The sequence below is a fragment of the Wyeomyia smithii genome, chromosome 2, assembly GCF_029784165.1.
Source record: "Wyeomyia smithii strain HCP4-BCI-WySm-NY-G18 chromosome 2, ASM2978416v1, whole genome shotgun sequence".
Taxonomy (NCBI): domain Eukaryota; kingdom Metazoa; phylum Arthropoda; class Insecta; order Diptera; family Culicidae; genus Wyeomyia; species Wyeomyia smithii.
The window spans coordinates 52237683-52253358 of record NC_073695.1 but is presented as its reverse complement, the minus strand read 5'-3'; the positions used below and the strand labels follow the sequence as shown (position 1 = coordinate 52253358).

At 37.3% G+C, this 15676-nt stretch overlaps 1 protein-coding gene across 3 annotated transcripts in view; it reads left to right on the top strand.

The window, feature by feature from the left end:
• The window catches only part of LOC129723976 (retinal homeobox protein Rx), a 132739-nt gene that overhangs the window by 43754 nt on the left and 73309 nt on the right, over nucleotides 1–15676 (top strand). For all 3 annotated transcript variants that reach the window (XM_055678502.1, XM_055678501.1, XM_055678503.1), the window contains exon 4: nucleotides 9496–9662. In XM_055678502.1, coding sequence (XP_055534477.1) covers nucleotides 9496–9662 — 167 coding nt within the window. The remainder of the gene's footprint in view (nucleotides 1–9495; nucleotides 9663–15676) is intronic.

The following is a 15676-nucleotide window of genomic DNA, read 5'->3' as shown; positions in this document are numbered from 1 at the left end:
GCAAATGCGTTGCCATGACAACATTTACCCAGCGCATGCGCAAATGTATTGTTAATGTATTGTTAAGCTAGAAAACATTGTTAGATATATGGTAACATAAAGTGAAATGATATTGGTTGCACTGCAAGCGTTTTGTTTATCTTTTCATGGCACATTTTGACCCACCTCGAATAGTTTTATTGAAATCGTTTAAATAATTTCAATAACAATTTGATCAAGCAATTTAGCGTTGGCTGCTGAATACTAAGACCAAGCAAAGCACTTTGCAGGTACGTAGTATCGTTATTAAGCGTGTAATATTGAATTGGTGCGGCTGCTCCGGCTGGGCAATTCAAACACAGTTTTTCTAATAGTGTAAACATCTGGTAGACATTTAGAAAACAAGTGCCATTCATGTAATAGTTATTGTTCGCTTAACCCATGCTGTTGAAAAACATCTCCAAAACCAGGAAAAACCGAGCTTGTTTTCGAAATGTGGTTGAATCACTGATGAAAAATAACTTCTCACAAATGTTGTATTTTAAGTTGTTTTCTGTGCAGTTTTGATAACATCATAAACACAAGTTACAGACGAGCAGCGGTAGTTTATATTCAATAATCTATATAATACAATTATGCTATAAAAGAACATCTCGAGAATAACAATATAACAACACAAGTTTTCAATTGCGTTTATAGTACTCTTATATGACTACTGTCATTGTGAAGTCTTTTCTAACATGTTTTGTGTGTTACTTGGGAAGTAGACAAAGGTGGTGGTGATGGAATGAGGATTGTTATGTTGTTTCGCAACACTATAAAAGGTTTCTGTGATGGAACGCAAATGTCAGATGTTTCATGCGCGTCATTTATCATGTGTGAAGTTATATCGAAGTATTAGAGAGGGATTTGAACTACCCATCAAAGATTAAAAGAGGACAGTACTTCGTCATTCCAAGCTTTGCTATTGTTAATAACAAATTGCAGAGACAAATGTGTGAATGTTGCATGTTGCATGAATGTTGCTTGTGTGAATATTTTTTTGAGCAATCCAGTATTTTTTCATGAGCAATGGTTTTTTTTTCCTTTTTTTTTTCAATCACTTTCATTTTCAGTTATTTTGTAAGTTTAGTTTGAATATAACATATGAAACATCAAACAATTGAGAAAATGAACTATTATTCAAGTTATGAAATTTAAAAATAATATTAAATCGTTTTTCGAAAATAATCAAATAATGGAGAAAAAGTCTTTAGATATTGGATAAAACAGCTGTGCAGTGGATCCGTATAAGAAGCGAGATTCAGAGTCGTTTTCGAGTAAGCAATCAATCCACGATCTACTGAACGAAGGATTTATCGTAGTTTAAATAATTAATTTAGTTTTAAATCAGCGCTGGTCATCTGCATCGAATTGTCGATAGTGTCATAGTTACATCTTGAGCTTCAACTCGATTTTTCAAAAATAAAAATTCATCTTAGATTAAATACCAACTTTTAATAGTTTAAAATGCATTTGAAAGTGGCTAGCCTATAACTATCGCTTATAGTTATGGTAAATTGTATACTCATCTAGAAATCATCTAGAAAAATATTTAGTTGATAATAAGTGAAACCTTACTTTTAGTGATTTTCGGATATCGGATTTGTAACTTAGTTTTTTTTTAATAAATTACAAAGTTTTTGAATGTCGAACAAAATATAAACATCTTTCTTTCTTCCTTCAGTTCACGAACATCCAGGTCTTATATATTGTTTTTAAGACCAAAACGTTGATTTGTTTTACCGGTCGTTGAGTATTGAAATATACTTCCAGGAAAAATAACATAAATCCTGACGCAAAGCAAAATAGAACTATTATTCTAAAGAAGTAAATGCCATATAAGGCAAAGCCTGTTTAAAACAAAAAAATATTTCTTCGTTCGGATAAATTTGAAATATGTTTCAAAAATTTGATTACAGTTAATTGCTGACAACTCTCAAACTTTCCGTGACACTTATTAATTAGTCGTGTCAAATAAATTTATTAATTAAAAAATTGCGAAAGCTTCGTCTTGACTTAGTGGCAATAAAAAATTATAAGTCAGAAAAAAGACTACGTGGTCTATTCGTTAACCCCCACACCCCCCACGTGATTTTTCGTGGTCTTTTGATAACCCCCCCGTCTCCCTATATATGACTACGTGGTTTGGGAACGGCCTCTTTGAAACAAACCAAAAATTATTTTTCTTTTAACCAATCAACAGTTAGGATGGAATGTTGTAATGCAACAAACAAATAGTTTTCTCTTTACTCAATTAAGTTATTCGTAATCATCTTCGTTCTCTTATTTCTCGTTCTTTCTAACCTCTCTTTTCTTCTACCTCGTATATTCGTCAAGTGCAAAGTCAGAATCACTTTTATGCTATAATCTGAACTTGTTTTTGACATTGTAAAATTTTGTGTCCCATAAAACAAGAGTAACATTTCTCAGTTATGTGTTCAACGAGAGCGAACCATGTACTTTTTATTCATTCATTGATAAAGTATACTTTTTGGTAACACGTTTAAAATATTTATGATAAGGTACCTGGCAATTTTGAAACCTATGCTGACTTTGAAGTCAGAGTGTTTTGAAACAATACTAAAAATTCAGGCAATTACAACTTTTTCTGCTTGACACATCGATCACTAAGTCTGCACACTATAAGGCATGATATCCCGTCAGCCTAGTGATAGCAATGAACTATCTGAAAAAACACATTTAAATACGCTACGGTGTGCGAAGAGGAGTCCTCTAACACAGAGAAATCCGAAAAAACGCTTGAAAATTTTTACAAGTCGAGTAGCATAGAACATTTGGCCTGTAAGATAGAGCTTCAGAGCTTTAGTTTTGACAGAAATTGCTATGCCCTCCTAAACGAAAGACTAAAAGTTACCTCTTTAACCTTGTGGGCTGCAAATATAACCACATTTTGATGTACGTAAAAGATGCGTAACATTTATTCCTACAAACAAATTACTAGATACCTTGTAGCGCATTTGGACGTCTTCATATTCCTCGAATATGACTTCAGTGATGACATGAATTTTATGCTCTGCGCGAATAAAAAATACCGCATGATGTTACGGTTTTGTCTTTAAAAACAAAAATTACCGGCTGAGAGTTTATTCTTCTATGATTGACTTAGTATACCAGATATCTGTTGAGATATATTCAATTTAATTTATAGTCGCAATGAGCACAAACCAAATAAATGTAATAATGTGCATCGGAAATTTGGTCCGAAATTTCGCGAAATTTCGTAATCGTCGAAATTGGAAGTTTAATTTCGCGAAATTTTAGGCGGAATTTAGCGAAATTCAACGAAATTTTTCAGCAATTTCGCGAAACCGAAATTTCGCGAAATTTCGGGAAATTTCGAGTTTTGCGAAATTATACGAAATCATTCGAAATCTCGCACAGCCTTACACATTCACGCTTCTGCCAAAGTCCAAAGCCCGCTAAAAACCACTACACACATAGCCTTACATTCATGAAATGTTTGATACAAAAAACATATACTCATCTGTTTTAGTTTGGTTATGCCTATGCCAGCGAAACAAACGCCGACTAGCACAGCGCAACGCTATTCTCTCCGCTCTCCAGGAAGTGTCGTTCTCTTCGTTCACACCACCATATGCACTCCATTATCGCACGTTAATAATGAACCGCTTGTTAGCGCGACGCACGAAGTAGGCACTCACACTCACGCAACCTAACTGGCCTAACAATTTTCAATTTGATTTCGTGGATAAATTATAACTTCCACGCATAGAACACTGTGTTTTTCACAAAACCTCCACTTTTCTCACTTAAACAAAGCATCACAGATCACAACTGTACACTTTTTAGCAAGTTTGGTCCCTCATTTCACTTATAAATAAATAACTTTAACGGATTGCTTTCGGGGCACGTATTATCGGTTAGTCGTGTTGCCAGCTCCTCTCATATTTTTTTCTTCAATCTATATAATAAATACTTGGTTTTGTTTTTCAAGCTTCCTACTGTTAAAAATTCACCAAGTTAATAATAATTGCAAGGTTATTTCAAATAAATTTCACGCAAAAGATAATTTCAATTATGAACACTGAAACTGCAACTTTTCTGAAAGTTCGTTCCCGAAAGGTTATTGGTTTCGTCAATCGGAGGGATAATAGCCTTAAGCAATGCTTTCATCAAAGGGTTAATTTCCTGTAGATGATCGGCTCACTTCAAATAATTATTCAAGTTGAAATTGTCAGAGCTCAGAAGTTTTTAGTTGCTAAGCTAAAAACAGCTTGTACCTACTTTCATCGCCGTCGTCTTCCGTCAAGTCACTGTTGTAATGAAATTGGAAACTTCCTTTTCTCAATACCACTTTTCCAATATGCTAAATGCACGGGCTAATGCGGAATAATTTTATTCAGCAAGTATTGCGAAACACTGAAGACATAAGAAAGGATATTATTCAGTAGCATATCCAAGACTTCAACCTTATATTTTGCTTTTTCAACGACGACCTTAAAGTCGGGGTAAGTGTATATTTATAGGCGTAAATAAGCTAAATTCGTTTCTCACTGTCACGTGGCCTGATCACAAATTTGAAAATTTTATAAAATGTAGAATAATTGATGGAACATTTTTGCTAAAAATGATTTCGATCACGGATATAGATGGATAAATAGATGGATAGTAATGGAAAAACTTGGCTGAAGACATTATGGTTCTGAAATCAATTGTTTTCGGTGTAACTAATTTCGATCGTGTTTTGCAGCTTTGGAAACACTCTTTCTTCTTCATGCATTTCCCTGAGTAGCAGCAAGTACGCACCGACACGCAAAAACTCTTTCGTATTGCTGACTATTGCTTTTGTTGACTGTAAAAGCGTACGCGAGTTCCTGCTTGCTGAGTAGGAATACTCGATTAAAATTACTCGACTAGGAAGAGTGCTTGAAAAACTGTGCTCGAAAACGGAAGTGTTTTCTTCATCTACCCGGTTTTGCTTCATGCACCAACAGCCGACAGTGGTGCGAAGAATATGTGAAGTATCGCATACTGGAACGTGTAGGTTATCGGACGTGTAGGGTATGCAAACCGCTACCAGAGTAGTCCATTGCCTTCTTTGAAATATTTTTTTGTTCCTCCGCAACTATCGTAATGCATCGTGAAACAGTCGTAATCGGCTAGTTGTGGGACTACACGCGAGTGAAAGAGTAGGCGTAGTGTGTGTTTATGATCTCGGGAGCGAATGCGAGCAGAAAAGACAACGAGAAAGAACGAGGAATGGCTTGAATGGAGAATAAAATGAATGTGATATAGGCAGCTACGAGAACCTCACTTCAGGTGTTGCATGCTGTTTCTGAGTGAGACTAACAACACTGTTTTAAACTCTACTCTCATGTCGGTCTTCAGCCAATATCAACACGAATACTCGCACAGTGGCAATATATGAAACGCAACAGCGTAATAAACTGCTACCGTGGCTGAGAGTACGGCCTCTTTTGCTATCTGCTTCAATCTGAGACGAGAAGAATTTGATTGCCTTTGATTGCGGCAACAGGATACAACGCATCTTTCGAAACAGGCAAAATTTAAAGTCTTAAAAAAAGCGGAGCCTCTTAGAACATAAATCTACAATAAACATCGCGGATAGAAAGCGAATTTAAGATTGGTTAGTCGCTGCTTTTCCGAATAATTTTCAGTATAGTTTGTAGTTTTGAAAAGTATGCTAGTTATTATACCAATTGTTTGAGGAAAACTTCACTCGTTAACTAGTTAGCACTAATTGTGTTCAAGATATGTTAGAAGAGAGTTACAATTCATGCATTTGAATCGCCACAAGGCACGTACGACTCTATACTATACCATAATGTTTTCATTTATAGAAGCGAGTTGGTGATTGGTTGAATGCTGCGAAACTAAACCAAAAATGATCGATTTTCTACTCAGTTTTCATTTTTTTTACCGAAGGGATGTTTGAACTATTAACTCACTAGGCTACCCTACCTCCACCATTCGATAACATGAAAACTTCTCTCCAGACTGAAGTCTATACCTTGGAAAACTTCATCCACCCCTAGCAATTTATACGCTTTGATAGCATGCTCGAGCTGATGAGAAGGTCGATAAAAATGATAAAAGAATTGTAAATCTGGGTGAATACAAGCACTACAGTCGCAACTCGATATAAGGCAACCTTCATATAACATAACTCGATATAAAGTAACATTTTTAAATATTTTAAAATTAAAGTACAACAATTATTTTTGGGGTGTATAATGTTCCGAATAAATGTTGTTAGAAAGTTTTAAAACCAACCAGTACCGTGAAATGAGGTAAAATTGACATTTATTTTCAATATTTCATGGCTGGTTATGTTTGTCTACGAAAATTTTCTTAAACGGGCGTAAGACAAGTTTATATATACTGCTAGGTGAAGGATATAAGTTTTTGCGCACCTTTAAGTATGCATCAAGAATTTTGCGTCAATAAAAATTTGTTCTCGTGCTTCGATATTACGTAACTCAATATAACGTAACGTAAAAAAAAGGTGCCCCATATCGAGGTATGACTGTATAACACGTTGCAGGTAACTTCTCAATTTTGAAAAAAAAAACAAAAAAGTGCGAACAGCAGAAAACGTTCGGACAATGCCACAAAAGATCAAAATTACTAGCCGCAGTGAGGTTTACACAAAAAAATACATAATATGCATTTCAAGAGGGCACATTCTCGTTACACTTCCCACGGTATCCCACCCTACTAAAGTGAGACGTAGTCCTACGTTAAAAAGCTGAAAACTTGCTTTTAACAATTCACTTTCAATTACACTCGACTGCAACAATGCAAGTAGTGTAACAAACTTAATCTAGTTCCACGTCAACCTTGCGGTTGTAGCTTCGCGCACAACTCGTCTGATTTTTTGACGTAGAAGTACGTCTTTCTTTAGCCCACTACATAAAAGTGTAAAATATAAATCTATTTGTATTTGTATTAATTCATCTAACCTAGGTTTACATGAATGATAATAATGAACGCTTCATAAATATCTACAGTTAGCAAGTTGTTGTCTAAACTTATATGACGATACACTAAAATCGAATAGGTCTTCAACCTTGAGGAACGTGCGAATGCAGGAGGCTAGCGGTTCGTTGTATCCAAACATAGTGCGACTAAAACTAGGTTGTAGTAATCCAGTAGATCGGATGCGCTGCGAAGCACGAAAGTTTAGCAGCGACAAAATTTTCGGGGAGTCGATTTCAGCATTGATAATTTTAGCTATAAAAAGTGCTTGCTCAATTTTCCTGCGTCGATCAAGAATGTCAAGTCTAAGTAGACGACAGCGATCCGGATACGGAGGCAGGTTAATCGGGTCCCCCCAAGGTAGAGTTCTCAATGCAAAACGAATGAACCTTTTCTGCATACGTTCGATACAATTGGTCCATACTAGTTGATTAGGGCACCAGATCATGTTTGCGTTTTCAAGTAGAGATCGTACCAACGAACAATATAAAGCTTTTAAACAGTAAGGGTCGTTGAAATCACAATTTTAGAAATGAATCCGAGCTGACGTGTTGCTTTAGCAATGATGTTCGAGCGATGCAAATTAAAAGAGAGTTTCAAATCCAATAAAACTCCAAGGTCGTTGATCTGATCTATTCTCACAAGTTCCTGATCATCGATATGATAGTCAAAGACAATCGGATTCAACTTACGATGAAAAGTTATAACGCGGCATTTGGAGACACTCAGAAATAATCAGTTTCTACGGCACCAGCAAACAAATATGTCCAAAAGCTTCTGCAAACGACGACAATCGTCAACAGTACGTATTTCGAGGTATAGTTTCAGGTCGTCAGCATATACCAATTTTACACCGACACCTAACAGCAAGGTCACGTCATTGAAAACAGTGCAAAAAGTAGAGGGCCCATATTGCTACCCTGTGGGATACCTGAGTTATTCATAAAGCATAAAACACCTGAGTTATTCATAAATTGAGATGAACAGAAATTTTCAAGTTTTACGCGCAATACTATACCGTGTAAATAGGAGCTCAACCATGCAGTAATCTTTTGAGAGGCACCGAGTCGCGAAATTTTCTCCAGCAGTATATAATGGTCAATTTTGTCAAACGCTGCTTTTAGGTCCTTGTATATTGCATCAACTTGAGCTTTTCGTTCTATGTTGGAAATGCATGTCGATGTAAAATCGAGAATATTGGTGTTAGCGGACCGCCTCGGCATAAAACCGTGCTGGTTAGTAGAGATGTAGTTCTTTACACGAGATAAAACAAACGTACTCACGATTATTACGAAAAGTTTAGAGGTAGCCGAAAGGCTTGTTATACCACGATAGTTCCTCACGTTCCGACGATCTCCACTTTTGAATACCGGAAACATGAAGGATTGTTTCCAAATTTCAGGAAATTGGCCTTGTTCAAAAGATTTGTTGAAAATGCAACACAAAGGTTCAGCCAAGAAAGGTGCGCATCGACCAAATATCACCGCCGGTATACCGTCAGGTCCAGCAGAGAACGAACGTTTCATTTTCTTCGCAGGTTCTATTGGTAGATGATGGAACGGATGGACGATCCTAGATTATAGTAGCGTAGCGGATTGCGCTGGTAGCAGCTGGCTTTCCGAATTTGCTTTCGGCTTAAACAAATCAACAAACATTTCGATTTGACGGTTGAGGGCTTTGGCCTTCCACTCCGTTTCCGTGTTACTTGTATCTTTGAATTAATTCCTGAATTCTGATTTATGAAATCTTGCTTATGATTTATCATTTCTTATAACTGTTTGCTGATAGCTGCATTTTCTAACAATTTTCTAATAAATGATCTCTGGGATCTGATCTCTTGTTTTTTTTTTCAATTCTTAATTATCTTTAATTTTCGATTTATAATTTCTGATATATGGTTTCAGATTTCTGTTTTCTGGTGTCTGATCCTAGTTTGCTGAAATCTGATTATTAATCTCCGATTTTTAAATTCTGATATCTGATATCTGATAACTGTTTTCTGATTTTTGATAGTTTATATTTTTAATTTCTGATATTTTATTTTTGATTTGTGATTTATTGGTTGTTTTGTGACTTAGGGTAGCGAACGGTTTTGGCAGCGGTTTTCTCCGGCAGGTTCTCCATAAGATTGCTGCAGAAAACCTGCCGAAAAAAAACACTGCTGAAGCCGTTCGCTACCCCTGATTCTTGATTTTTGATTTCATATTACTGATATCTAAATTTCAATTTTTGACTTTTGAATTCACTTTTATAATATCTTTTTCATTGATTTAAAATGTTAAACTTTAATTTTACATTCTGCTAGATTCCTCCGAAATCACATAAAAAATGTCTAAACCTGTCGATCCTCTTTAACGAATTTACCTGAGGTTTTTGTTAAGGATTTTTTACTTGCTCCGTTGAAGAGATTCACAATTAGCCACGCAGTCTTGTTCAAAAAGAAACCACCTCACGAATAACAATCTTTTTACCTTTTTTTGTTTTTTAATCCAGGTGGCGAAGACGGTTGCTCGAAGAAAAAGCACCGACGGAACCGAACCACCTTCACCACCTACCAGCTGCACGAGCTGGAACGAGCCTTCGAAAAGTCGCACTACCCGGATGTGTACTCGCGCGAAGAACTAGCGATGAAGGTGAACCTGCCGGAAGTTCGCGTTCAGGTGAGTGAATCTCTTGTCGATATCGATTTTGTTTTCATACTAGCACATCATCGGAGCGACTGCGAGTACAGGAAGGGTGGGAAAAGAGAAATCAAGCTAGATGAATGGAAAGGATAAATTGGAAATTCACATATGAGCAGTTCTAAGGAGGTGCACGACAGAAGTGTGCTTTTTTATGCGCTTCTTTCATGGTACAAAAGGGAATGTTTGGTTATTTATATAGTGGCAAAAGGATAAATGAGGGTCTATGTTGCGTTTCATGAGTGAATATAGTTTGTTTAGGATTTACATACTTGATTTTACTGCCATGTATGGGCGTCATCGTCGGTTATTGCTATCCAAAGGTTACACGGCAGGCAGAGGATAAATTGGCTCTTCGCTAGCAAACGATCGAATAATGGATAGAAAATAATATCAATTCAGCATAGTTCCCATGAGCCTCAATTCCACTGTTGGTATCGTAAATATTGATTTACCGAGGTTTTTGATTGCTGCCTCCAACATTTCCAATAGCAACTTTTCAACAGAACCCTTCATGTTGTGATTGTGGCATCGCCATCAACGCAACGATAGATCGGGTAGTCTTGCCAATTGCAAACAATTTCAAACAAATCTGTAATGCTTCGAATTGATCCCCTTTGTCAGAGGCGGTGTGTTTTGACCCTGCAAGTAGATCCCAAACATGACACCCACCAGGAATTCAATCAACGCTGATCAATCCCGTTTCCTACCAGCTGGAATAGGCCGGCCAGAGATAATTTAAATCCAAAATAATAGAAATTATAGTCTTCGCATCATCAACGAAATACAAATCCGCACGGAAAATTACATTAGGCGTGCACCGGGCTTGGGCACGAAACGATCTCCTTGCGATGGCGCATCGAAACAGTCGGCTACCGTGATGACAAGCTTGATGATGATGACGTTGATGGTAGAACGCCTCCCTTTTTGATGGTTTGTTTACTTTGCTCCGCATCCCCGCCTGCATGAGCACAAATCTAGTCCCGATGCTGTGCACACCAGATCAAGCGCACGGAGTCAAAGTGAAGAGGGTAAATTATCCTCTTCAGACCACACTTAATAATAGTCGCAGTTCATATAAATCCCATCCACCAACCCCCGGACCACTCGAGCAGCAGCAGCAGCACCAGCCAGATCTCGCTGCAAATGACGGAGGAGTTTTCCTGCCTATACTGCCTGCCACTGATGTTCGCAACCCGGAACAGGGACGTAGGGCTTTGAGGCTGTCGTAATTGAGTTTTCAATTTACCATCATATGAATACAATTATCGCATAGCTGGGGCGCGCACCCTTTCCCTTGGCAGGCGGCACTCGTGCCTCATGCTCGCATGCCAGGGACGCCACGGCAGGCGGCTTAGAGCCCCGTTCGTTGATGGTGGTGTGATCAAAGCAACCCTCCGTTCGACGGTCGGTCGGCTGGACTAGGCTATCCTCCTGCTATCGGCGTAGTTTGCCTCCGGAACGTCACTGTTAATTTGAGTCGTTCCAGTGCGTTCAATCGCGTGCCACTAGGGAACCGGCTACGGTAACGTGGGAGGACAGGAGACGGGCAGTTATTAAAATTTGTTATAGTAGCGTTTTCGATTATTTCGGGACCGTTTGTTTTTTCGTAAACAGTGGGAAAATGTAACAAGTTCTTCGGTCAACTTTTGGCACATAATTGTAATCGTAAATAGATATTGGATGGCTCTTGGAACATTTCTACCATTTGAACTAGCACCGTAACCCACAGTGCAATCCTCCTCTCCTCCGCTAGTTCACCCGCCTTCTCGTCTAAATTATTTGCCATTTCCGGGTGTCGGTCTGGCGCGACCAAATCGTCAAGTCAATGACGACGGCTAAAAAGAGCGTAAACTGTCATAATCGATTTTTAAACGCACCGAAGAAGAGGATGGAGATCCTTCAGAAATTCCACAACGACAACGAGGGTTGTCCAAATAGGCCTAAAAGTTGCCTTTTCTTCGGAAAATCACTACGGGATGCCAAGTTGGTAACTTTGTTTACATCTGTTACATTTTGCTGGGTAACTTGCGCGACACAGAACGACAGATTGTCTAACCCGTCGCGAATGCTATCGCTTTGTTGTGATTCTCCTGGTGAGTTTTTTTCCTCTACTTTTCATTCAATTTGGCAGTCTAATTTTCCATTTTTCTATTAACTTGACTTTGTGCTTTGATTGAATTACCGAAGGTTGAATTGTTGCAAATGACATTGAGGAGAAAACGATGTAGTTAGAATAAATTGAGTTTTAAACTTTGATGTTCGATTTAGTGGGTAATTTCCCGGGCAATACGTGAACATTTTTTTTCGCCCCTCGGTGGATGGTATTGATTTTCATGCAAAAAGGTGGCAAAGGTCACACGAAATTGAGTTCAAAGTAAAACCAGCGTGTGCGCAACGAACTTCAATCACGGTGATATATGTTGCATATTGATTTCATGTCAATATTGATTCACTGAAGTGCAGTAGCGCATGAAGGGAGCAGAAGTATAGGTGGAATTGCAAATCGATTTGCTCACTTGCAAAATTGAAATGCACTGAGTGCACGCAATGCATCGTTTACTTAGTACCTACCTATAATCGCAGGAATACCTTGCATGCCTTGATTGCTAACGAATCCAAGCCAAATGATTGTCATATCAAGTGCAAAAGGAACACATTAATTTCCCTACGAGGGTAGTTCGGTACGACTTGAACTACTCGACACCGGGCGACCCCATCTGATTTGACAGTCGTTACATAAAAGGGGGGCAACTTTTCCAATTTCACCAACCGCGCCGCTGTTTATTACGATGCCGTGTGAAGATATAATTCAATTTCCCAACCGCGAGATTGTAAAATCAAATCATCCAACTAACAGCTGCGGCGTCCGACTCGTTGTTTTGTGCCACCTGGTAATCACAAATTTGAAACTTTTCAAAAAGTCATTTAAATTTTCAGGACAACGCTAAACGGTTCAGTGCCGACAAAAACCCCAAACCCGGCTAACTGACTGGCTGACTAACTGACTGTGCTCCTGTTTGTCGCACAAATGACAAATGTCATCGAATCATGCGAAAATATGACTCCGGGAGTCGAAGTCACACCGGGAGGTCGGCCGGTGCCGCCAAATAAACAAATGTTATTTATTTCTACCTCCCGCGTCTAACCACCTCCAGCCACCATACGCTTCTTTAAGACGCCGAGCAACGTGGAAGCTGACACCTGTAAAATGGGTTTCGTCTTTCGGGAACTGTCAAATTAGCGCTCGAGACGAACCAAAATCTGTGCCCTATACAAAGTGTTACAAGTTAATTACTTTTCGTTTGAATTCGAACGGGAAGGGACGGTATCCAATTGTACAGATTGTCAACACCTTTTCATTTACGTTGCTGTACAGTATTAGCTCTAATTGGTTCCGCTCGATAATGATGACTTACGGTTCGATTTCGATCGCGTGCGTGATTGAAAAAGTCCTATCTTCGATGGAACAGACAACACACCGTGGAGTAGAAGGTGAAAAAATGTGCGCTTTCCATTTAATCCGATTTGGAAGTAAAATGGATAGAGAAGCGAAGGAACGGTTACACGTCAATATGCCAGCGCATCTGGAATCTTGAGTTCGCTTCGTAATTCTTGGCAGGTTTTTGTCTATCGAATGGCAGATTACAATTAGCCCGGTTGGCATTGTCACGTGCCAGTGGGATTCCATCGGAAAGTCAAGAAAACAGCGTATCGTTGCAGATAAAGTGGTTCTTTCCTAATACTTCCTAGTAGAGAGAGAGAAAGATCACTTCGATCAATAAACACGAAAAAATTCTGTTTTTAAATCAAGACTGTATATGGCTTAGTTGAAATTTTATAGGCTGCACCATAAACTTTTAGGTTATCACTTCTGGTTTACGATTTTTAATTTTTAATTTTCGGCTGTCATCTTTTCATTCTGTACTTTCAACTTTGAGGTTTCCATTAACTTTTTTGATTTTTATTTTTTGAGGTTTCATTTGCGTTTTTTGTCATATAAATTTTGATCCTAAATCTTGGATTTTTACTTTTTGGCGTTCGACTTTTTACTTTTGAATTTTTTTTTGTAACATTTATCTTTTGATTTTCAATTTTCGACTTTGGAATTTTTCTAAATTTTGACTTTTGATTTTTGACTTTCCACCTCTCACTTTTCATCTTTGAATTTTGAATTATAGCTTTAAACTTTCATTTTTCGATTTTTGACTGTTGAGCTTTGACTTTTGGCCTCTTTCTTTTGCCTACTTTGCCTAATTTAGATTTTTGACTTAGAACTAATTTTCAATTTTCACTTTTCACCTTCCATTTTCCTTTTCGTACTTTTCACATTTTATTTTCCCTTTACACTTTTCCTTTTAATTCACTTTCCATTATCTACTTTCTACTTTTTTAGTTTTTGATTGTTTTAGTTCTTACTTTTAACTACTTCATCTTCACCTCTCTCTTCCCATGTTTTATTTTTGATTTGTGACTTTCAATCTTTCGTTTGTCTTTTTTCACTTGTCATTTCTTGCTTCCAACTTTTCACATTTCAGTTTCACTTCCCACTTTTACCTTTCCCCTCTTCATTCCTCACTCTTCACTTTCCAATTTTCACTTTTTAATTTTCCACTCTTCACTTTTCAAGTTTCACTCTTCACTCTTCACTTTTCACTTTTCGCTCCTCATTTCTCGTTTTTCACTTTTCATATATCACCTTATATTTCATGCTAATAATTGACTAACTTTAAACTTTAAACTTCTAGCTTTCGATTATTAAATTTTAGCTTCCAACTTTCAGGTTTAAGCTCTTAGCTTTTAGCTTTCAGCTTCCAGCTTTTAGCTTCAGCATTAACTTAAAGTTTGTACTTTGAGTTTGTTACTTTGAGCTTTTAGCTTCAAGCTTTAGCCTAGTTTTTAGCTGCCAATTTTTACCTTTTAGCTTTTAGATTTAAGCTTTAAACTTTAAGCTTTTAGCTTTTAGCTTTTAGCTTTCAGATTTTTGCTTTACGCTTCTAGCTTTTATATTTATGTTTTAAAGATTTTGCTTCTAGCTTTAAGCTTTAAGCTTTTAGCTTTTTGCTTTAAGCTTTTAGCTTTCAGTTTCTAGCTTTTGGCTTTTAGTCTTTAGCTTTAAGCTTTAAGCTTTAAGCCTTCAGCTTTTAGCTTTTAGCTTTTAGCTTTTAGCTTTTAGCTTTTAGCTTTCAGATTTTTGCTTTACGCTTCTAGCTTTTAGATTTAAGTTTTAAAGATTTTGCTTTTAGCTTTAAGCTTTAAGCTTTTAGCTTTTTGCTTTAAGCTTTTAGCTTTCAGTTTCTAGCTTTTGGCTCTTAGTCTTTAGCTTTAAGCTTTAAGCTTTAAGCCTTCAGCTTTTAGCTTTTAGCTTTTAGCTTTTAGCTTTTAGCTTCTAGCTTTTAGCTTTTAGCTCTTAGCGTTTAGATTTTCGCTTTTAGGTTTTAGCTTTTGGCTTTTAGGTTTTAGCTTCTAGCATTTAGCCTTTGGCTTTTAGATTTCAGCTTTTAGCTTTTAGCTTTTAGTTTTTAGCTCCTAGCTTTTAGCTCTTAGCTTTTAGCTTTTAGCTTTTAGCTTTTAGCATTTAGCTTTAAGCTTTTAGCTTTTAGCTTTTAGCTTTTAGCTTTTAGCTTTTAGCTTTTAGCTTTTAGCTTTTAGCTTTTAGCTTTTGGCTTTTAGCTTTTAGATTTTAGCTTTCTATGCCGAATGGCATATATCACTCGACTCAGCTCGACGAGCTGAGCATTTTCTGTATGTGTGTGTGTATGTGTGTGTGTGTGTGTGTATGTGCAGATTTTTATTCTCACTCACTTTTCTCAGAGATGGCTGGTCCGATTTTCATAAAATTAATTGCAAATGAAAGGTCTTGTTGTCCCATAAGACCCTATTGAATGTATCAAAATGTAAAAAACATGAAACATCATTATCTCAAAAACTACAATACCGATTTGAACGAAATTGATTTCAAAAGAACGAGCTACCTGAAAAACCCTTAAGTT